Source organism: Emydura macquarii, unplaced genomic scaffold (genome assembly GCF_026122565.2).
Source record: "Emydura macquarii macquarii isolate MOO-44397 ecotype Brisbane River unplaced genomic scaffold, CSIRO-AGI_Emac_v2 contig_2699, whole genome shotgun sequence".
Taxonomy (NCBI): Eukaryota; Metazoa; Chordata; order Testudines; family Chelidae; genus Emydura; species Emydura macquarii.
The window spans coordinates 4,899-29,512 of NW_027132836.1; the positions used below are offsets into that span (position 1 = coordinate 4,899).

Sequence of the window (24,614 nt, forward strand, 5' to 3'; positions counted from 1 at the left end):
CAACCTTAAGAAAACAAAATTTAACTTAGATACTTTACATCAATACATATGGCAAAAAGCACACCACCTTCCTACTAAAAGTGTATCAACACATGGCTATTGCAGGCTTTGACCAATCAATATGGAAATAATACTGGAATGTATATTGTACATTCTGTTTTGCAACTTCAGTATTAGCTTTTCTGCATTCTGATCTGATACCTTTAATAGATAAGCTACATAAAATTGAAGACCACACTTAAGAGAATCAGGCCATTTCTTCATGGGAATAAAAACTGGTTTAATCAAGCAGAATATTTTACTGTTTTCTTTATGAAAGGTCATGGATGCTGTCATTTTAATACCACAGAATATTCTCTTAGAATGGTAAGCTTAATAGCAAAATGCCTCTTAGAAGTACTACTCACCTCAAACAATGACCTTCTTCCATATATTTATGGCATTAGTTGAGACTATGTCATCCTGCTACACCAAAAGAGTTTGTGCATGGCTTCAGAAGACTGTGCCTTATATACCTTCAGCAATGCAAGCCTCATCATACAGTTTTCTTGCAGTAATTACCCACTATTTCAAGTTCTGGGTGCATGAAATATTGCAGGATTGATCCATTTACACCATACATCACTCCATCCCATAGCTCTTTTCTTAGAATCACTTTGCTATGGCTAAAATCTGCCATTCATCACAGGGCAATTTAGCTTTAATCACTTTGGCCTCAAGACCATTGCTTTTTTAAATCCTATCCTGATGATAAATCAAGTGATCTTTTGCATTTAGTGCTTTAGGCTCCTCTCATCTTTGTTAAACTAAGCAATATTTAAAAAAAAAAAATACTAAATATCATCTGAGCAGCATTATAAAAATAAAAAAGTTATTTAAAAAGAATGCGTTTTTGCAGTACTAACATTTTTAGAAACTTTTAAACCAATTTCAAGACTTTTTAAAAGTAATCCCAAACCTGTTTGACCAATTTTTTTAAAAACTGACTCATTTGCAAATGAATGCCTTATTATTTTGAGAGTGGCTGATCTCATCAACTCAAACCTTGTGCAGTGGTTTGAAAAGTGAGTAAGAAGATTTGTAGTCTCTCTCTAGGACTTCGTGAAATTGCAGAAAATTTACGATGGCTTTTCCAATCTTCTCCATGATTTTCTTTAGGGAGTTTATTGCATCTTGCTTTGCAAGACACTGTTGCAACTGTCTGTCTGGGTTAATGCTTTTTCAATCCCAGTCTTCCCTGCCTGATTTTTTCTTACCCAATGTGCCACTGCAAGATAGGAAGGCTCAACAAGCTAAGTCAAACATCAGGCTTACTTCACAGGCTGCTTTTCAAAGGGTGTTATATGCAAACCTTGCAGGTATGCTCCTGTCTTACTTCAGAAATCAAGTAAAACGAGAATTCACAACTTAACTCCACTGGAAGGTTCATTTAGGAACACCACTCAAGTCAGAAAGGCTTTCAAAGGAAAGCAGTGCAGGTCTCCTTAAGAATTCTCTTCTTTGGACAGGATCAGTCCACAACTTTATGTAGAATCCAACAAGTGAAAGAATACTGCTCGTTCCAATCCAATTTCTAATTCCATTTTGGCAGTTGTTACCAAATTAGAAACTGTACATTATTGTACTTGCTGTAGTACAACTTCATTTCTGTTTTTCCTAAACGCCATTAACACTCATGTTAATTATTTCAATGATGGTTCTTTCAATACAGTGGCATAGCTGAACATCAGGGTCCATGCTTCCTATGTTCTTTAATCCACTCTTATAAAATGAATCTTTACAAAGTCCTGACTGTTCATTTGGCTTCTCCTTTAGTTGCTGGAGACCTATGAAAAATTAGATAGAAACAAACATAGTTCAACACAAACAGGAGAAGAAAGTTTTTATACTATGTACATAGACAAGTGTGCATGTTTTCAGAGAGAGGGAACTGGAAACTTTGCTACCACTACGGGGACAGATTAGAGCACAGGGATGCAATGGTTTAATTCCATCAACCTTTTTGGAGAGACTGAGGGAACATTTCTCTTTGGTTTCTCTTCTTGTTGTTTTTTTTTTTTTGACAGAAAGACAATGGCTTTAATACTTCCTAGTGTAGTGGGCATGAAGCCCCACAGCGCCCCCGTGTAATAGGTATTACATTTGCTTTAGAAAGGGGAGGTGACTTCCCCAAGATGACATAAGTCAGCAGTACAGCTGGGAATAAAACCTAGATCTCCTGCACCAGCCATTAGACCCTTCTCCACCCCTTACAGACGCAGAGGACATCTCCCATTAACGACATAATGATGGGCATATATATTTTTGCCATTTTAGAATATGAAGTACAGGCACTTATACTTGAATTTTACACACCTTTTCACTGTGGGTTACAAGCTAGCCACTACATAGAACCAGAATATCCCTTCTATAGTGTCCACCATTCCTTTTCCCCAGACTATTGTAAATCTTATTCCATATATCAAATAGGACACTCAGTTACAACCCTAACCAACGACTTCTCTCCTGCACAGCATGATATTCTTGCTTAATTTGCAAAAATATATTCATATTTTCTAGAGATATACACTAAAACTACAATATATTGGTACCCAGTAGGTGAGTCAGCTTGATTTCAACCCATTATCTCCACTCTACCCCATTTCCCTTCTCACCTGTCCCCTCTTCCACAAACAGTGTTGGAATGAAAAAATAAGAGTGCACTAAGAGTTACAGCCATATTAAGAAAACAAAGCAAGCTTAAGTGTCCTTAGATTTTTAAAATCTTCAAAGCCAGTGATTAACAAAAAAATGCAGGCAATGGCTCGGTTGTTGTTGCTCGGATGCATACAGAGTGAAGAGAAGAAAAAAAGCCAGGACTTTCCACACCCTTGAATTCATGACAATTTAAATAAATCTGCATTAGTCATGGATTCTGTCAGAGTGAACATCAAGAGCCAACAGGAACAGATTCAAGGCAGGAATTTGAAGATATTTATTCTAAGCCCAATGAACTTCTATAAATACAGCAAAATGCATCTGGATAGAGAGAGGCTCTCTCTGCAACAGAAAGTAACTTACAGATGCCCTGGTGAAAGGAAACAAGAAGGAATTGGTCATTTCGGTGAATCAAGTTATCTTCATGGGTACATCAAGATAATGAATGCTCGTAGCTACTACACAACACAGCTTGAGAGACAAATTCTATTAAGTGAAACAAAATTTATAAAGTCTGATGATTTAAGGGCAAGAAGGGCCCAGTTTACAAGAAAGGCTCTCGATGTTACAGTTCCATGTTTTTTTTCTGCAAGATATACTTATTTGCTAAAAAGTCCCTTCTTCCTGGAATAACAACTATGTCCTTTCTGTTTCTAAATAGCCTATAGGAAAACTGAGTAAGAATCAAACTTTATGGGGCACATTTTCAAAGCACTGCAGAGTTTAACAGCACCTCTCTTATTAAATTAAAGGGAGTTGCACAACTGAAAACCGCATACAACTCCAGGATTTTACTTCCTAGAACAGGGAAAACACTGTGGACTTTATTTCTTAGCCATGTTTCAAAGTTACAGCTCATTTGTACCCTAGAAGTAGAACATCCAATTTCATTTATTCTTACAGAGGGAAATAAGTAGCATAAGAGGTCCATAAAATATATTAGAAGCCAAAAGCTTCTTCTTATCCCTGTCATTCCAAGTCTGCCATGGCAATCAGCATATATCACATCCCCTCATGGCCCTATCTGCATTTACAAACCTGCGGTGGTAACTTTCACAGTGCACTCAAAACTCCACTCTCACCTTTCAACATGTTAGCGATAAAGTTGTTGCCTTGAATGAAACCATTAGTTTTGTAATACAGTGTCACTACTTACGTGTAATAATTGGATCAAAGTCTCTTGTCTGTGTAGCAACATCAGAGGCACAAACTTGTCCTATCTGTATCAGCAGAGACATAATATCATCATACAGCGGAGGAAAGGCTTGGCAGAAGGAGACCAAACAAGGCAGAGTCGGCATGAAGAAGGTATAGCGCTTTGTCTGGGTTAAAACTGGTAAGGAAGGGGAAACATTTAAAAGAATCCAGACTTTCATTACATTTATTATTGTAACCTATGTCCTAAAACACCGTTTCATGTTATAATTAAAGTTGTGTATTTCTTATAAAGTCAAAAAAAACCCTAGCAAACGTGCAATATTATTCCATGCTACTTCCTGATGCATTTAAAAGACAAAGTATGAATTACTAGGATTCTTCTGTGACATCAGCAAGATAAATAAGATAAAGTTAGACAATAAGTTTCTTTCTTGTTTTGTAATTAGGATGAAATTCAAATTTCCTACATGCTAGGTCTTTTAAACGTTATTTAATTCTAACACATTATTAAGAACTCATAAGGGATGAGAGAACAGTTTTACTATTGGTTTGCAAGTTTCTTCACTCTGCCCTGCACAACTGTAAAACTTACATGGGTTAGAAAATGAGATAAATTTAGAGATGAAGAATTAGTATGAATATAAATAACTAATTTTTGATCTTGGTGTTTTCATGAAGAGACAGATTGGCATATCAAACAAGTGTAGCAGAATGTATATTTCCCCTTAGAGTAAATTTACAACCAATTCTCCACAAAATGTATTCATGTTTTGATATTTCCTGGCTGTTTACCTGTTAGCAGTGTTCCCATGACATTGATAGCTAAGCGAGCCACACTGAGAGATTTAGGTAATGCATACTGGATACACAAATATGAAAGCAGCTGGATGGCAAATATCTGTGGGGATGAAGAGGGAGAGAAACAGGTAAAGAGTTATTTTTAATACAGATTTGCTTTGCACTTCCATCACACTTTTAATCCATCTTTAAAAAACAATTAATTTAGCCTCGACCCTCTGCATGATCATTTGTTTTACGAAAGTTAATATTAAGGAAACATTTTAATGAATTTAACATCAATGAAAACTGTTTTTCAGCATTCCCCTGCAGTACTTTACAGTCCAGAGGAAGGTTTCTCCAAGGCTAAATACTTCCAATGCTTCTCAAGCTACATGCCCATACAGTACCTGTTTTTCAAGTTCAGGTTGAGCAATCAGCTCTGGTATGAAATCCAGACAGATATGCATGGAAGGAATACCTGCCACTGTCAATGATAGAAGTTCACATGGATAACCCTATTTGAACAAGAGAAGAGAACTTCATTCAATTTCATCAAAGTCATACTAGAAGATTAACTGCATTAAGTATTTTTTTTTTTTTTTAAAAGAAGTTCTGTTTACATCATTTTGAACATTTTACTCATAATGCTTACTCAGCGCCTTAACACAGACCAAGATAAAGCGTCATCCAAGCCATGTTTGCATCAAGACAATTAATTTGCTTAGCTTTCCAGATTTTCACAAGTACCACCAGCGACTTCTGCAGAGGCAATCCTTCTCCTTCCATTCCCACACTCACAGCCAAATTTAGGCTTTTAGCACAGACTTATATTAACAGGTTTTAAAAAAAGGGCATTAATGTAAGATGGTATACAGAATGTGGCTCTGAGCATAAATTTTTCTTTGGCAGGAACTAGTTATCTGCACAGATATTGGAACAAGTGGGTTTGTTATGGTCTGAGCACATTATAACACGGATTAGCCCCCCTCACCCTTCCCCAAAAGGCTCACTTCAATACTATGTGGATATATATATGAACATATATAAATGATGGGAAGTAAGAGTTGCACCTACCTGTTCCTCTCTTTGACCACTGCTTTTTGAGTATCTGCATTAGTGTGGCCAGATAGCTGAATTAGCACTAGAAGCTGGATATAAGATAGCTACTAGACTAAAAAAAGTTTTGCCATTGTTCTCTTTCTAACACTACATGAGAACACTTTCTGGTTTCATTCTGTGCTTCCCTAGCTAACTATCACTTCCAGAACAGCCAGTAAAAAAAAAAATTAAAATAAGATGTAGCCAGCCAAGCACTGACCTGGAAATGAACCAGTTTAACAATGTTGGGATCTGCAATGTACATTTGATGTAGCAGACAGCAGATGAGACATTGCACCTCTCGAAGATTACACAGAAGGCTATCTTCTTCCTCTTCTAGACCCTTACTCTGAAGTCCAGCAGCACTCTGGATATTCTTTAGCAAGCTGTGAGAGTTGCTGCCCTGAGCTTTCTCCTCTTCTGTAGGTAAGCAGATCTCTAAAAGGATCTGCACAGCAGCACTGTCCTGGAGAGAAGCCAAGCAGCTCAAAAGTTAGTAAAACAAAATGAAGCAAGAAGTATCCATGTGTACTCAGTATCACTTTATAATGGAGCAACTGTTATATAGACACACTGTATCCATAGTAAAAGCTGATCCCTGAATGAAACATTCACTTGTTACATGCTCTGCCATTCATCACATATGATCAAACAATATAACCACAGTGAGGCTATTATCCACCAAACGCATGTGTTTAAAATAAGTTTTATGTATTTCAGTTCTCTCTTCTCTTAGCTAGAATGGTCAGCTTTTGTTCACTGAAACTGGTAGACACTCTGCAGCTGCCAGGAACTATTTTATTATTCCCTAAGATGGTAACGTCAGTATAGAATGTACTCAATGTAACTTTACATAACTATATGTTGTTTGACTGCGTCAGTTAGTGGCAACATGGGAAACTAACGCATGACAAATAGCTACAACTGTTCCAGTAGGATTTTCTTGTTTAAGGCTGGAATAAAGTGTAATGAGTTTTTAAAAATTATTTTAAATTGAAAACTAAAAATTTAAGCAACAAAAGCCAAAAACTTTTGAAAATTACTAGAGCTTCCATGGACTAAGAATCATTCTCTAGAAATCAAATATTGTACTATAGTGCACACACATAAACTAAGGATTTTTTATATTAAAACTTGTACACAGACTTTACATGCAAATACATGTGTCTTGTTTGCAAAGTATACAAAACATCCTGATATCAACTATCGTAACTAGGGTAAAATGTTAATCCGCACAGGTCCATGCTTACTGCATCTCTCTCTAAAGAGGGAAACCAATCCTGACATAAGCTGGCTGGCGGTCAGGGAAGAATACACCAATAGCCATGCAGTACACCGCATCCATTGGAAAATAAAGTAACCACCCAAGTCTGAAAAGCTCTTACTGGCTGATCAAAAAACTGTGGCTGTGAAACTGACCACTCAATCACTCTGCCAACTGGAGGCAAGTTACAAGTGGTTACTTACACTTTGTTAGAGCGAGAGAGGAAAAAAAGAGCATGTGTAAAATAAAAAGTACTGACAACAAAAGCTCCGAGACATTAAGGTAACCAAATCAACCTTTCCCTAGCCTTGCACTTCGTAAAGTTAGCTGCTTCTGTTAAGTAACATCATTGAAACTGCCTTCAGGGGGCTGTCACATTCACTCATGCTCTATTACACCGACGTTGTGAATATATAAAAATACTCCTCTGGACAAAGGGAGGGAGAAGACAAGCAGAACTCTTTTCTATTCTACTGAAAGAGAAAGATGTTGCTATAATAGTCAGTCATCAGCATGAAGCTCTGGGGTAGAAAAATAGATGAGAGAAAAGAGTTCAGGCCATTAGATACAATATGGAAGTTGAACAGTGTCAGTTTTCTACCGATGGTCAGAGAAGTAAATATAAAGCACGTCTCTCTGCTTTCACTACTTATATTTGTGTACAGTGCTTACATATTTGGGAGCTGTTATCATTAGCTTTGTATCTTCATTACCATCCATTTAATCATTATTACCTGGGCAGCAAGCAGTGCATTTTTCAGTTCCTCTCTGGTAACTTCTGGGGCTTCTGGGCCCATCATATTATTTTGGGATGGCCTAATGTCCTGTTCAGCCGTTTCCTTTAGGTGGGAACTAAGGTAGGCTTTTGAAGCAAGGAGATACCCATTCAGCATGTGCAGAGTAATATCCATCAGAGGAGGACACCTAATACAAGAACAGTTGACAAACAAAAGGTAGTTACTGGATAGAGCAGGTGGAGCATGCACATATGCTGGATAAAGTGGAGTAAGGAAAGTGAGAAAACTCCTCTGATTGACAAGGTCCCTACAGGCTTTAACTCAAGCTGCTAACCCAAGTTAAAAGCCAAGTTGCCACATCTTCGTGGCTATTTTAACCCAAGTTAAGAACGCTTTTTTTGGGGGGCACAGTAAAAACGTACCCATGGTTGCACGCTGGTTAATACTACAGCTCTTCCACATGATAAACAGCAGCCTGTTGTCAGCCAAAATTCCCCTCCAGCGTGCTGCCATTCGACCCTGCCTTCCACACACACAAATTGTAACATGAGTAAATTGCAAAAGAAACTGACCTATGGCAGCCTATGAATGAAAGGGAGCAGAAAAACCACCATTCATATGGAAGGCATGCCAACATTTGATGGTGTAATAAATCACCTGTATAGGCAACTATGGCTGACATGCCACTCTTAGCAATTCCCCTCCAAAGGCTTGGGCATTAAATCCAATTTGACTGAATGTTAATGTACGCTACTATTCTCCCTTCCATTTTTAGAAACATGGGATCTTTAAATTGCACCTGGATAGCCAGGTACAGACAGAAGGGTGGAATTTTAATATCTCACTCGATGGATGAGACTAAAAACAATGCCAACAGAAGCTTGGACATCAGCAGAGGGATACTGTAAAGATCCTGGAATTAATTGGAAACTGCTTACTTCTCTGCAATAACAGTTATTAGGGAAAGAACTAAAGCTAGAAGGGGAGAAAAGTACGAACGAGAGAACATGAAGATGAAACCAAGGTAAGTATATGCTATTTATAAATAAGTGAAATCAGAGAATGGAGTGACAAAGAAGAAAGATAAAGAATAAATAAAAGCTTGAGATGATTTTGAATCTCAGAACATTTTATAGAAGTCATCCATGGAATATCATCACATGGTAGTACTTTAAGTGAACTCAATAAATAATAATTATTTATTATTTCTATTACCATAGCGCCTATGGCCCCAGTCATGGACCAGGCCCCTGCTGTGCTACAAGCTTTACAGATAGATCAAAAAGACAGTGTCTGCCCCAAAGTGCTTACAGGCTAAGTACAACGTAAGAGAACAGGTAGGGGCAGATAGAGGGGAGAGTACAAGGAAACAATGAGCCTATTGGTCAGCATGAGAGGCAGCAGTGGTATCAGAACACCTAAGTATTATGAAAAGTTAGCTTGAGTTCACTTACCTGTGAACTCTCTGATCACATCTTAGTACAATCAGAGGATCAATCATCAGATCATTCTGAGTGTACTTTTGCTGTCGGACTATCTTTACTGAAGGCTGCAACGCATTAACAGTCATCACCCACAACCTACAAGGAAATTTTTATTTATTTATTTTTTAAATCTAAAAGCAGCTGATTAAGAAAAACAGGATCACACACAGATTCATAGACCACAGCTAAGATCCTCAGTGTACTACACGGATTATGAAATATTGCTCCAAAGGTTAAACAAGACATTGTCTTCTTACAATATGCATTTTTCTGAAATGTCATCCACCCAAGATGTATTTTCAGTGCAATACAGAGAATCTACTTGTTCTATGTCATCATAAAATAAAAGGGACCTGACCTAACGAGGTACCAAACTAATTTCTGGGATCAAGTCCATGGCTTACCACCATTAACAGCAGCTGAGGGTCAAAGCTTAGGAGACAGGAGGTGGCATCCTACCATTTTACCTGCAAAGTTAAACTGAACAGTAAGCTGAATCTACCTTCTAGGCATCACAGTGTTAAGAACCATCCAAAGCTTATTGACAGTCTGAAGAATTCTCCGTGGGACTCCAGTATTCAGCAGTTGGTTCATATTTGAAGTCAGTACCTCTGCATACGGGATCAGCTCACCAGCCGATAGCAGCGTGAAGTGTTCTAGAATCTGCATCACTTGGGTATGATTTCCTGGGAGCATGGAAAATGCTAGAGAGAAAAAGCAGTGGGAATCCGATCAAACTAGGCTTCTGCCATTTTATGAATCCTTGTTTAAAGTGAACCGTTCATAAAGCTCAGTACTAACGAGCTCACTGCTGTACCGTTCCCAATGCCATCACCAAAGTGATCAGAAAGAGCAAATAGTTTCCGACCAGTCAGCTGGTGCAAGTCATGGCACAGGTTGTGTCATGAACAGAAGAATTAGGAGCCCCACGCTCAGGAAACAGTGTGGCTTTCCTCTGAGGGGTGGCACAAAAGAGTGATAAGTTTTCACTGCAATGGAAGGGGGCAATATTTCTAGAGTTCAGTGATGAACTGATGCGGCCTAGGCTGTGATTTCAAGTACTTTCTATATCCTAGGTAGCAATTCCAAGTCACTTCTATGCTGCACATAATAGATTTGAAGTGTAGCACATAACCCCACATGGGGGGAGGAGGGAGAGCTACCTTCACTATGTCCATTGTACATTATACTTCAATGAAATAAACAGATATATTTTTCCAGTCTAGTGACAGCGTATTTGTAATGGCCTATTTGGGCATTTGATTTAGTGGGCGTTTTCTCTATCTAGCTATTATAATCCTCAATTATTGGGAACCTACAAACCCAGAATGAAGGGAGGGAGGAACAGATACGCCGTATATCACGTGCACATTGTTTTCAATGCTTATGCATTCCAGAAAACTAAACTATTAGGAAACAGGAACTGCCCAGTTCGCAGATGAAGTTATTATTTACCTTCTTGGAGTTGTTTGGAAGAATGGTTTTTGGCAGTGTTTGTAAGAAGCATCCGTCGCAGCAAGGCATCCGTACCCGTGATTTGCTCCTCGCAGATCCAATCATCCACGATACACAAGTGTGGGTAGTTAGTAGCAAGGAGGCGGAGCAATGCAGAATGCAAGCCTTCAAGAGTTAAAAAGAGATCAGAGTCTGCAATCTAAATCCTAGTATATTTTTGGCTGAATAAGTTGTGTCCCTATCACCTTAACAACAAAACTTCATAGAATGAGTTCTGGGAAATATACAAAAGTACGTGTAGTTCACCTCATTAGTATTAAACAAGCTTGTGTGTTTGCAGCCTGAGATTAGAACTCAAATATCTACAAATAGGAAGGAAATTATGATGGAGTCTTCTACCAATTCTCTGCTTGAGTCGGTTAGATTGAGGGAGACGGTAAGTTAAAAACTCTCAGATGGTCACTTTTATAGAAGGTTTGATATATGTCAGGATCCACCGTAAGAAATGGGAGTTTGTTCCACAAGTTTCAACCAGGCATATGTTATGGTTATTCTTACATGGTAACTTTCTCTAAATATGGAGCTATACAATAGACACATTCAAAGCGCTGACAGATTTTAAGACAGGTAAAAGTAGAAAGGCAGCATACTTTGAGGACCCAAAGATCGCAGAACCGCAAGTAATTAATAAAAAGAACACAGCACAAAGCAGGCGAAAGCTAGTTTCTTATAGTTCTGCTCAACAACAGCAGGACATCAGAAAACAGAGATAATGCTCAGTTTCTTTTCCCATATGTTAGACACAGAGATATACCTCCCAGTTCCTGCTGCAGTCCTTGTGCCTGCCGGATAAGGTACTTGATTGGAATCTGATCCATCAGGGCTGAAGAGTAAGACTTGGGCTTTTTTTGCATGGCAGCTGTAAGGAAAGATGTATAAACTAATTAAGAATACCTGCCACCATTAAAATCTTACGGTTTAGACTAGAAGGCAAAAGTGAATTGAAAGCTCAGGCTTCCAAACTACTTGTAAAATTTCTCACATTGCAGTTCATAAGGACAATAGACCCTCCCTCTGTTTTTGAGGACGACTGATAAATGGCACTATTTCAATAGCAATATGGAGATACAAGAAGATGCGGTCAGAATGGAGTTTTGAGCCAACTATATTTTCCCGTTCTGAGACATGAAGTCAGAGCCCTACCCCAAGTTCTCTCTTTTTTAAAGAAATAATAATAAACTCACCATCATAGCATTTGTCCCCCAAGCCTCCATCCTGAATGATCCCAAGTTGCTGTTCAGTTTGTACATACATTTGACCCACCAATGAAACACAATCACTTCTGAGGCCGCCATTTTGTGCCAGGAACAGAACACAACAATGACTGCGAGTTTTCATCACTAACTTAGAACACAGTGTGTTATAGAAAAATGTGAGGTAATTTTTCTGCCAAGCTCTGCTGGCTTCTACTCCTGACCTTGAGTCTTCCAATCATCTACATAATATTGTGTTAGTTATAAGAGAGTCAGTGCTAGCTGTGCCAGAGTGACTGGGAACATTAAAGGTTCTTACTGCTGTGCTCATTATTATGGCAATTGAAATTCACGTCACAGGATCCTTTTAGGAAGTCACAGTTCTTGTACTCAGATTCGGACATTTGTTCATATAGGATTGCTTGAGTTTCTATGTGACTTTCAGTCAGCATGATGTGCGCAACACTCACCCACACATACCTAATGTCTTTGTATTAGCCAGGAGTGCCTCTTCATAAGACAGGACATAGTAGAGGACAAGCAGCTGGGTTGTGATACTGTAACGCTGATTAACGCGAGCGTTTTCTCCCTGCGCATAAAACCATACAGAGGTCCTGTTGCAATATTGCCCTTGTTCTTAAAGGGAAAGTTTGGACTCAGCAGGGAACGTGGGGGAAGGTGAGGCAGCCAAGTTAGGTGACACTATCAAGCTAAATTTGGCCCCAAGTTTAGTGTTGGGGGCTATTCTTGTTTTCGCAAAAGTCACTTAGAAAACTTCAGACCATTAAAAATGTTTTGATCTCATGGGTGTTTCTATGGTTAGAAACAAGGGCTGATTTGCCCTGAGAAGCTTGGAATGACCCCTTATGAAAAGTTTCAGCCTCCCATTCTCACTCCACATGTAAACAACTGCTTCCCAGAAATGTACTACAGGGCACTTTAAATTAACCTGGGAGCATAAGACAATGCAAGAATTGGTACTGTGAAAGCCATCCTCATTTCCCACTTCAATTTGTTGCTGGAAAGAGGAGCAGTCGTTTGACACCTTCATAGTTAGAAAAGGCCAGGGTTGGTGGTGCTGCAAAGAGAAATGTCTGGGAAGCAGGGCAAAAAGTGGCAATGATAGGCTCTGAAGGGAATTTCATCTGACCATCTTGGCCAGAAAGGTGCAGTTTAGGACATGGGGAGTAAAAGCAGAGAAACACAACAAGGCAATGGTCAGATTTTCTAGCAAGTTTCTGTACAACACATTGAAGACGTTAATGAATGGACACTTCTGACAACAGACATGTGAGAAGTAAAAAAGTAATTTACCCCAGTGAGCCCTTGAAAAACATTCAAGATCTCCTGTTCTGTGATTGGCTGATTTGTGGCCTCTGGGTTGGATTTAGATGCAGGGGTAAGAATAGAGTTAATGTAGACATCGATAAGAGGAAGTAACTGAGGATGAAGTGGCGTGGTGGTTTCACACAGCTGTCTATAAATCCAGTCCTAGAACAAACACGTTACACTTAATAGCAGTAGCAGCAAAGTGTGAAACTAAAAATACTGTTTCTACTTTTCGGGTGCAAGTACAGCTCTATTTCAACCAGATGAATTAACTTAGATCTGCTAGACAGTTAAACTCACACTTTAAAAATTAATACTCAGGAAGAAGCATCAGCTCTGGACTGAGCCAGACATCATACATCAAGCACTGAGAGAGCTTCCCCACACTGCACAGCATAAGTAATACATCTTGGTCCTAGTCAGGAACAGGTCTATGCTTCCTTCTTCCTAACTAGGATTTTAACAAACGTACCAATGGAAACTGGGATAAACTTTCTGTGACTTAATTAGGTTGTGAACACTGGTTTACAGACCTTAAAGCCTTGGATGCTAACCTAATGTGCTCTACAAGCCCCAGTTATACTGTAAATTTTCATTCATCGATATTACACAGAAACAGTAGACATCTGTATCCCGGTAGATTCCAGTTAGCAGCAGAAACTATTAATGAAAACTAAGCCTGATCATCATGCAGTGTTCTGGAACTTGAATGGAACAACTGTCATACCTTTATGGACACTTTGTGTTTGGTGAAGGACCGGCTCCTTAGAAGCTGGTAGATACAGTGAATGGGCAAAAACCCAGTAATGTTGGCACCCAGGTTTCCTGTCACAGGCACACGAACCGCATGAGCTGTGACAACCTATGGGAAAAATTGTAATAGTCAAGGAAAATATTTTCATTCCTTCTCCATTATCAAATGATTTTCTACAGTACTTGCATAAAACCAGTTGTTCATATAAACATTACCTACAAAGAAGCCTGTAAAAAGAACTTTGCAACCTTCATAAAGTCCAGCACTCAAAAGTGAGGAAATGCCAGAATTAAAGTTGCCTCTGAAACTTTAATTTAGTCACCTTGTGCGTATAATTATGACCATGTAATTAATGGCTGTATCATTATGCCTACATACAAGAGGGCCAAATTAAGGTTTCACAGGCAATTTTAATTCTGGCATTTCCTAAAATTTGAATGCTTGATTTTGCAGCCTTAATGTTCTTGGGATGTGTGAGAGAGAGAGAATTTCCCAGGTTTTTAGAAAAAAATTCCATCATGCAGCATCATGCTGGCAGCCGCATAATTCATCAGCAGGGCTGGAACCTATAGATCCACTGCACAGACCTCTGCCACTTCAGCAAATGGAGTAACTGACAGCAATAGTAGGTTGTTATCCTGTTTTAGCACTAGCAGGAGAGGAGACACTTTGCCAGTGGGCTTCAAAGAGGTGTTTTTGGCAGAGGAATGGTGAGACTCAGGAATCTTAGGTTCCATTCCAGGAGTATGTATGGAGTCCATTTCCTCCTCTTTGCCCCAAGAGCCAAAGCATGGAATGCTCTAGCACCGCCTATGTCTTAATTATTTTGGCTTAAAGGTTTTTTTTTTTGTTTTTTTAAAGCCATTTTAGGCAGAAACCGAGGATCTGAACGTAAGGTCTTAAAATGGGAAAAGTTAGAAAAATTAGTAATGGTGCCATCTCTGCCTATGTTTCAACCAGAGCCGCCTTCAAAAATGGTTTGCTCTTTGAAGAAAAAAGATGTTGATAGTCCCTTTTCCCAGCTCTACGCCATTTGTGCAGACATGGATTACCATACTTTTTTTTTTCTTTTAAATCACCATCTCCACAAATATAAGCAAAAACTAAAGACCCAAATCTGTCAGTCCTGCTCATTGGGAGCAGGGCCACACTGAAATCAATGGGACTAATGACATAGTAAGATGATGTTCAACATGGATAAGGATGGCAGAATCAGGTCCTTAAAAAAAAAAAAAAAAAAAAAAAAAAAAATCTTCCTTCTCCATTAGATCTACTACCGTAACTCTGCAAACAGAGCGAGCAGTCACAGGGAAATTTTTTAAAGTTCATATTAACTTCAGAAGAAAGTAGAAAAAAAGTGTGATAAGACTAAGATCCCAAAAGCAAATGCAAAAGTTGTTCTGAATCTTGTAAAGCAGTTGCATAGCATTACAAACAGAAAATAAAATAAAATGCTTAAAAAAAACCCAAACAAAGATTACCTGTTCAGTGAAAATCTCCTGTGTAAAGATGGTCTTCATTCTGCTCAGTGAACTGGGCTTAATAACAATCTGAAACAAATAATGAGATGTTTGTTCTGAGGCTTTAAGATCTGGCTTGTTCAAATTTGTGCTTTTAGTGTTTAATTTATTTCGGCCAGCTACCACTGGAGTCTGTCACTGCCTTTTCAGTGTTAAGGCAATATTCACATTTTAAAGTTATATGTTTGCAATTCAGTTTATTTTACATTCCAATGTCATGAGTACAGGATTCTGTGTCTCTTCCCTACTCTAAGAATTCCTTGCTGGTTTTTATATTTAGTGATGTCAGAAGCTCCTGTAGGGGACAAAACTGAATTCAAGACTAGGCTGATAAGTAAAACAGACCAATTTTCAGATATTGCTTTAAAAATTTACAGGATATGCGATTTCTCTCCTTTCTTTGTAACGAATGCTTTACAGTTCCTTTTAGAAAGGACTTTGCATTACTATTAAAAAAACTGGAGTCTCTTAGTCACACAGTTTAGCATATAGAAGGCTATTTATTATGTTAACAGGCATTCATGTTTCAATTCTGCAACTCTATACACATTTTGCTTTAGATTTAAGGGAAACTATTTATGTGGAGATTCTTTATTTAAAGATACATGTGTTCAAGAACAGATTTTTAGTTGTCTTTAGGTATAAAAGTCAGATAACACTGGAATAAAATTCACTTACTGATGGTGTATTTATAAGAGGAAAAACTCATTTGGAGGAATGCATTTAGAAGTTACCTTCATTCCCAAAGTAGAACAGACCAAATCAATGATTGCACTGAGCTGATTGCTGTGGAAATACATGGCAACAAGTAACAGCATCTCTCCAAAGGAAGCAGACACTCCAGAAATGCTGTTGGAACAGAGATAAAAGACTGAGTTTCCAAACAGGACATATAAAACCTTAGCTTATTGGGTTATTTTGAAAATTAAGCTCTCACCTTTCAAAATAGGCTTCTTCTTTTATCATCCAGCTCAGCCACATTACCATCAGCTGCTCCTGTTCTGGAGTACTAAACAACGAAATTCCACAACAGAGGTTTCACTTCTGGAGCCGCATATAATTTTATTAATAATCAGCAGACAAGAGTTAACATTCAAGAACATACAACCAGAGCACACTGATCTTACACTGAGACAGACTTGTTCTCACTTGCTTCATCAGCCTGTTTGACACGGATAACATGAGTACTTTCAAATTTGACAGAACATACCGCAAAATCTATATAAGAGAGTTTGCCCTTATTAGGTAATCTGCTGTTTTGAAAGCACACCCAGGAACCCCCAAATATGAGAATTCTTGCTCCACCTCTATTAGAAGGCCATTTCTATTAAATAATTATTTTTGTCAGCCCTTTGAGTGGTGGCTTAAGATAGTTTCAAATGTATTCAGTGGAAAAGGAATACAGAAGGCCTAGTCCAGAAGCTTAACTATAGCACCCTGCAATGTCACATAGGAAATTAGACTAATGCCCGTACTTCACATCCAAAAGTACTTTGCACAAGTGAGAGGTTGAGCATCATCAATTTATTAACCCCACTAACCAGAGCCTCTTCAGAAAGAGGTTGTACATATCTATACAGAATTAAAATAGGAAGAAAAACCGGTGGAGAACCCATATGCTTTTATCTGGGATGGTGCTGCTCTGTGATGCTCAACTAATATCTCTAGAAGGCTCTGTCTCTATTGTTCTACGTACCTGACGAGGGTGGAGAAAGCCAGGAGCATGCAGAACGAGAGAGATACAAAGCGAACACCAGCTGGAGTTGCAGGAGGACGACTCGTCATTAGTTGAAGTAACTGTTCAGCTTCCTCATCAGTTGGCCTAAATAACAAAAGTGAAATATGTTTTCCCTCCCTACAAAAAGTCAATTTATCTTAAGGCAGAAAGTGTTTCCAACCAGGCTACAATGGTTAGAGACTATTTAAATTAGATTTACAAGTAACTGTCAATATATGGTTATAGAAATTACCTGGATGTTCTCTTTGGAGTTAAAAATTCAAAGGTCAGGTTTTTAAAGATTTCATTATAAAATTCTCTGCTTTACAAGTCCCAAGTAACCAGAGAGCTATCTTATCATGTACTCACAATTGTTAGTATCATATATTCATACAACTGGAAGCCACATTGTAATAAGATAGTATGTTATCATTAGTCTATCCATAAAAACAAACCAATATAGAAAATTAATTCAAAGTAAAACCAGTGTATTTTGTGACATGACATGATATAATCAAGATTTTCAGCAGTTTTTTGCCTTACATACTGCTCCAAAGCCAGATCTCTACATCTAAAACAAACAACGTTCTGTTCTATAGCAATGAAAAGGATCCACGAGATTTCTCATATGAATCTCATTTTAGACTTCTCACAAATGCATTCATTCTCACCAGTGGAGGGCAGAAAACTTTCCTGCCAAGAATGTAGCAGAGAAGGGAATTACATAGCTGTTCCTCCAGATTTTAAGCTACATATATTTGTTCTGTCCAAAACAAAGATAAGAAACCTTTTGACAAGCTGGCAATTTCAACTGCGAAATAGGTGAGGAGACAGAGCAAGCAGAGTGTATTCTCAGTCCTAAGGAAAGCAGCCCTGCTAGGTATGGGCCAAAGACATCATGACAGAGAAGGAAAGCTCACACTGGAAGAGCCTGAAGTTTTCAATAGCTGAAATGTCTTAACAGTTTGTCCATCTGAAAATAAATAAGAATACCAAATAGCAAGAAAATGTTGATTACTTCAGTCCAGCGATCCCCATCAAAGCACAATAGAGACGTAACAATGCGCTGGCTTTCACAACATGCTCTTCTTTTAGTCCAGAATACACAGATACATGTGGTTCCATGTCAGAATCTGCTTCTTCTACAATGTGCGTGCTGCGCACAGTGGGAAGGATGACCATTAATTCCAGGAGTAGCTGCCTTCTCATTTGCCAAAGCACAGAGCTGATGTTCTCCTTTTTTCTCTGTGAGAAAAGGTGAAAGAACCAAGCAACAGTAATTCTAGGAAAACACATCAAGCTGTACTTTGTAGTAAAATGGCCATTCAGAGTAGTTTAGACAATTTTTACTGTAAGTTCACACAGCCAAGTTAATAACAATCATTTACCTGGATGAGCTGCGACCATGGCGAAGTTGCATTATGATGCTCTATTTCAGCAAGGTACAGGCATTAAGTGATTAAAATAAACCAATGCATGGGGTTTTTTTTTTTGCTGGATATGAAATAAACTGTAGTGGGACTGACAATACTGGATCTATGGTCTGAAACCGTCTATGATCTAAAATCTCATTGGTTCTATGGTCCTGAATTCCACATAGCTACGAGACGTCTTTAAAATCATCCAGACGGTGATGATTGACCACCAGGTGGCACTCTTCAGTGACCCTATCCTAGAAGTGGCAGACTTCTGGAAGTCTTGTCCAGTCATCTTCAGCTGTTAGAAGATTTGCCATAAGCCAGGCTTTGCAGCAAGGTGTAAAACAGGATCCAGGGGAACGAGTGAACGCACGCACACGGTACATCAAACTGTTGAACTTTTTTTTTTTTTTTTTAAAACCAATTCCCTAGGAATTCTCAGATTCTTACCTGTTGTCCGTTTCGGATAAAAGTCCCAAACCACGTCCGAACTTTTGCATTCGTTCCAAGAAGTAATCCACTCACGAAACATACAAGGTCACTCACTCCATCATCTGAAGATTCATTCTTTGTGTGATCCAGTGTCAAAGCCACCCCAAGGCCTGGTAGATGGCACTCTTCCACCTAGCACACAGCCAAAGAAGCCGGTCTCCGTTTTACTAGTGATCCTCAATGGCATATTAGAAAACAATTGGGTCTCCTGTGCCATTTCATAATGAACCAATCACAGCCTTACCACCATGCCTCGGATCCTCAGTGCCTGGGAAGGGTTCATTTTACACAGGTGACGAAGTGCCTCTGTCCTGCGACGGCCTCCAAGACTTTCCTCATCTTGACGTTCACCATTCTTAATCAAACCTCTACAAACTAAACATTTAGAGGAGGTGTCTGAAAAGCCGTATTTTGCACTGGACAGCCACTCTCACACACAGCTCTGAGGGGCTATTTTGCTCATCGTCATTTCTATTATGGCCGCACCTAGCAGCCCAAGACACGGACCAGGACCCCAGTGTGCAAAGTGCCATACAAAACAAAACAAAAAAAGACAGTACCTGCCCCAAAGAGCTGATTGTGTCAATACAAATTTAGGCATGATCCAACTGACCCGAGTTAATCATTCTGTATCTCTTCCTCTCTTTAACTGAAGTCAAGTGATGTACAGTAGAACCCCATTTAGCTGACCTAATCAGGATGGAGGCCAGATCACATAATCAAAACTCCAGATAAACCAGAGAATGGGAAATGCGATGCTGCGGCGCCATCTAGCGGCTGCAGGAGAGATGGTCCACTTCTGGCCCTAGGGTCCTGGTTGTTTTATTAAGGGAGGGTGGGATACACAGGGTTCTACTGTACTGGGCGGCCCTTGAGTCTCCATCCATGTAAGTGATCCAAGCATGGACAACAGCACTGTAAGTTTCTCCCCTACTCGCACCTCAGTATGCCTCAGACAGACCAGGAAGTACAACTCCCACGGACAAAAGGGTAGCTCAGTCACCAAGGACCATGCAGTGGTTGGCCTCTCTAATCAGCATGAACAATATTGACAGCTTTGTGATAAGGATACTCATATACTAGGAACTGGACTACCTATCAGTGGGCTTATTCTTTGGTCACTATTGACTTGGGTCAGATTTAAACTGGTGACCTAAACATAAAAAGCTGCATTTTAGGAGTGTTGTGACAGGCAGAGAAGTGAGTTACAGCTAGGCTTCCTTCGTGAGAAGCAGTGGGCACGCCACAGGGTAGAGTGAGCATTAAGTGAGGGAACACAGCAAGACAGGGATGCTCCTAAGGTCCCCTAGATAGATACAGATGTATCCAAACTAAATTTCTCCAAGCAAGTGTGTCTGGGCAACTAGAATGTTTACTACTTGGAATGAATCTTAGCCTGAAATGAATTTTAATGCTCAAGTTGTTATAAACTCCTGGAAAAAATACTACCATAAATTACAGCCTACCTTCATTAAAGCTATCCGGAACATTGGCCACTAGGAGACAGAGGAACCAGGCTCCATTTTTAACATGTAGCAGAGCTTCAGCCACATCAACTATTGGTAATAGCGAAGGCAGTTCTGAATGGAAACAGGGTTTTATAAGCCATTGCATTCACTCACTCCGTTCTAAGTATCAATCTCCAGTTAGCATTAGGCTCTTCGGATTAACGTATGGTCCATTTCTCCTTCAGAAGAGCTGGCCAACCACAATTCAAACATTAATTTTAAATTAGTTAATAAAATGATTCCAGAAATTAGAGTTGGCTTTTAAGTCTAAAACCATCTATGAAATTGAAACCAGTTTAGCTTCAGAGTGAAACACTAAATCTAAAAATAGCATTATTGAAAGCTTCAGAAATATAGAATACCGCACCTGCTTGTAAAATACAGAGAACATCTGCAGCTTCCTCCAAATAGACAGGACTCTCGAAGAGTTCAGATGACTTGAAGAAAAACTCACCATTTGAATCCGAAACCTACAGCAAGAAGTTGTTCATCATAATACAAGCTTAAACAAGATGCCTAAATACTGTAGCCATTTGTTCCCATCAAATTCACATGGATCTGAACTCAATAGAGTGAGTAAGTTACGAATGGTCAATAATAAACTGAACATTTTGTCAGTACATCAGTTCTGCTTTTACACAATTGCTCAAGAATCACACAGCTGCTCATAATACGTGAGCATGCAACTGCAATTACGGTGAACAAGCAGCCTCTGAATTTTTATATAACAAACAGAAGGAATCAATACGCTTAGATGGTTCATCTTTTGGGAACAGCTCGTTAATTTAAAAAATCATGACTATGGTTAAAAACAACAGCTCATCATTAAATCAAAATGACATATAGGATATTAAAGAATCACAAATGCCTGAAACTGTGTATTGATACTAAATATTTACCCCAATAAGAGTTTTATTTTTCCATTAACTCTCTCTGTTTTCTGTTAACTGTTCTTAATACACATACTGTATGTATATATGAGACAACCTGCAGTAAAAATATTTCAATGTGGTTTGGTAGCATAAAAGGCTACCAGGTAATTAATCTGATGATAACAGCATCAGTTATAGCACAACCATCTACTGAATTTTGAATCAATCATGCTGTACCACAATAACCCATATATACGCATCTTTATAGGGAGAAGGAAGAATTAATTTCCAGGAGGAGAATTACTGCACTAGTTGAAATACAGTTATAGAAACAGCAGTAATGCCTATTATATTTTAAGACAAAGTACTTTTTTTAACTTAAGAGCACGGTCCATTGACAGTTGTATAAATTTGACAAATTCACAGAAGGAAAAATAAAATAAAGGTCAATATGGAGGGGGAGGATGATCAGGAGACCTTTAGTGCACCAGGCTAGAAGTAAAATTTTCAGGAGTGCCTACATCACTTGGGAGCCTAAATCCCATTTTCAAATGATACTTAGGCACTTAAGAACCTTGAGGCTTTTGCTGTTCAGTGCCTAAATCACTTTTTAAAATGGGAGCTAGGCACTTTAGAAAACCTTATCCCTGGCCTTTCAATTTTAGAAAGCTGGATTCACGAGGTTTAAATTACCAGCAGATGTAGTCTAAGCCTGGTTCCTAGTTCATCTGAAAATTTAGTATGAATGACAGTTTCTGCTTGATAGTAGCCTGGGATTGGGGTACCTAAAGAATTGGTGGTCAGTATTAAGATGCATTGACAAGGCCAGGTGCAGCATGCACAGCAGTTGACTGCTTTTTGTCAGGTTCTAAACACTGCCATCTGAGTTCTTCATTTCCACCAATACCAAATTTACAATCACTAAGGAATAAAAAAAAAAAAGAGAAGAAAAAAAGAAATTCACCTTATTCATAATTGCTAGTAATTCACTAAGTACAAGACGAAGCCGACGAGGGGAATCACTATGCTCAAATTCCAACGTCAGACCATGCTGAAGTTGTGACACCAAGATGCTTTCTCCACTGCCTCCTCCAAGTTTGTGTCTAATAGATAATTAAAAGGCAAAAACAGCTGTTTAAAAAATAAGGCATAGACACCACAGTCTTTCTGGTTATTCTATTCTATACAGGTTCTTATACACATTCATCACCATAGTATCTGAGCCCTTTAAACATTAAAGCAAGAAATAAGGCAATAATCTAAACTTATTCTGCTAATTCTATGAAACTTCCTTGATAGCTCTTCTAATGGTCGGAGAAGACTATTGTGACTTTATGACATTTTCAAATCTCATTCAACTGGAAAAAATGCACATGACAAGAGCTCATGCATTGTCAAAACACAGGTGTTTCTACCCCCACTTAACACACAGACCACAGGCAAAGATAACAAGTACATCCTTATGAAAAGGTGCCATCCGCTTTGAGGATACCCTCTATTTCCCATCCACCATCAGAAGCCCTGAATTCCAACACTTAATCCTGCTGGTCAAAGGCGATTGGATATGGCTTGCTTTGGAAAGCATCAGCGCCCCCTTGTCCAGCTGTGGAGGGGGGGGGCAGGGAGAACATTAAGTTACTGAGAAAAGCAATAAATCCAACCTCTTTCCCCAAATGCTGACCTATCAAGCCCAAGGACTAAGAAACTGGCATGGGACGCGAAACAGTGTTTCAGCACCATGCCACTTGACCATCAGGACAGGGCCAACATGATTAGTTATTGCTGTTACATTCTGAAAGATAATGGCAACAGTCAGGTGAAATATTCGTACATACATGTTTCTAAACAATCATTTAAAAAATGCATACTTTTAGTTACCTAAGCTGCTGCTCTTTGGTCGCATCCTGCTCCAAGGCATGAAAATCCACAGACAACAAAGCAACAATTGAGTTGACAGCTTCCACTCCTGAAAGGAGTCGAAGGATAAGTTTTTTATCCTGAGCCCAGCTTTGGCTCTGGTCAGCTGGGGCACAAAGGGCCATTCGCACCAGGCAAGGCAACAGAAGCCTTAGCTCTTGGTCACTGAGTGCTGCCAAGTGCACAACATCCACTTTCTGCATTGCTTCAAATGCATAGGGGCTGACAAACTGCAGGCCGGAACACTCTGCCATTTTTACCCGCAGTCCTAAAGAGAAAACAAAAATACAGTTATCAGCAGAAAAAAAGGTGGATGCCTCATTGGGTAAAGGCTGGATCACAGCTCTGGGCGGGTAAACATGGGCTAGCGATTACAGCCGGGATTCCTGGGTCCTGTCCCTGTCTGCGAGGGTGTGTCTGGGTCGAAGGGCTGGAAGAGGGAGGCTGCCCCGGGAACGCTGCGTTCTGTCCTGTTCTGTTCTAGGCACAGCTCGGGGACGGGGGGACGGTCAAGTAACCGGGGCTCCCCGGGGCTATTTTCAACGGTCACGAAGCTCTCCCGTGAAGTGACGTTTGTGAGCGTCTCCAAGGGGCTCTGAGACCCCGGGGCTCCAGCGCGGGATTCGCCTCCAGGACAGCCGGGAATCCCCGGGGCAGGGACTGATTTATCGCCGTGACGTTCATCTCGGCCACCTCCACGGCGGCTGCGCGGCAGCCTCACCTCAGCGGCCCGGGACAGGGCAGCCGGGAACCTTCTACGGGGGCTACGGGGGGCCTGTCCTTCGCCCTCCCCTGAAAGTAGCAGCCACGGCCCGACCCGGCCCGGCGCCGCCCTCCTTCCACCCTGCAACCGGACCCAGGCGGCTGGGCCCTCGGGGACTCTAAGAGCTTCCCCCGGCGCGGGACCCAGGCGGCCGGGACCGTCACCTCCCCCGCCTCCAGCCAGCGGGGGGGGCGGGAAAGGAAGGAGAACTCGCCTCACACCGGCTCCGCCCCGCCCACGCCGCCACCGCCGCTTTTTTCAGGCGCCCGGCCTGGTCCGTCCCCTACTGATGACATCACACCCGCCAGCTCCAATTACGTTTTCCGTGTCACAGGCGCTCCCGGACAACGTCAGGACGTAGAAAGCAGCGTAATGGGCGGGGTCATATTGAAACTCAG

General features: G+C 40.0%; 1 protein-coding gene across 3 annotated transcripts; it reads right to left on the minus strand.

Annotated features, from left to right (window-relative positions):
* Nucleotides 1-323: 323 nt before the first annotated feature.
* Nucleotides 324-24,388, minus strand: INTS2 (integrator complex subunit 2). Of its 3 annotated transcripts, XM_067565744.1 has the most exons (25): nucleotides 24,175-24,388; nucleotides 23,415-23,721; nucleotides 22,501-22,639; nucleotides 21,032-21,134; nucleotides 20,623-20,736; nucleotides 19,401-19,531; nucleotides 19,115-19,288; nucleotides 18,265-18,491; nucleotides 17,226-17,351; nucleotides 16,467-16,538; nucleotides 16,264-16,378; nucleotides 15,491-15,559; nucleotides 13,983-14,117; nucleotides 13,241-13,417; nucleotides 12,407-12,515; nucleotides 11,488-11,592; nucleotides 10,674-10,838; nucleotides 9,721-9,922; nucleotides 9,189-9,314; nucleotides 7,732-7,921; nucleotides 5,954-6,199; nucleotides 5,043-5,150; nucleotides 4,648-4,753; nucleotides 3,854-4,030; nucleotides 324-1,826 (listed from the first exon to the last, which is right to left on the minus strand). In XM_067565744.1, the coding sequence occupies exons 2-25, from the start codon at nucleotides 23,705-23,707 to the stop codon at nucleotides 1,657-1,659; spliced, it is 3,579 nt and encodes a 1,192-aa protein (XP_067421845.1). In that variant the 5' UTR covers nucleotides 23,708-23,721; nucleotides 24,175-24,388; the 3' UTR covers nucleotides 324-1,656. The 3 variants fall into 3 exon arrangements, with proteins under 3 accessions (XP_067421845.1, XP_067421844.1, XP_067421846.1); XM_067565743.1 differs by having other exon boundaries at nucleotides 23,415-24,388; XM_067565745.1 differs by having other exon boundaries at nucleotides 1,688-1,826; nucleotides 3,854-3,917; nucleotides 23,415-24,388.
* Nucleotides 24,389-24,614: the final 226 nt, after the last annotated feature.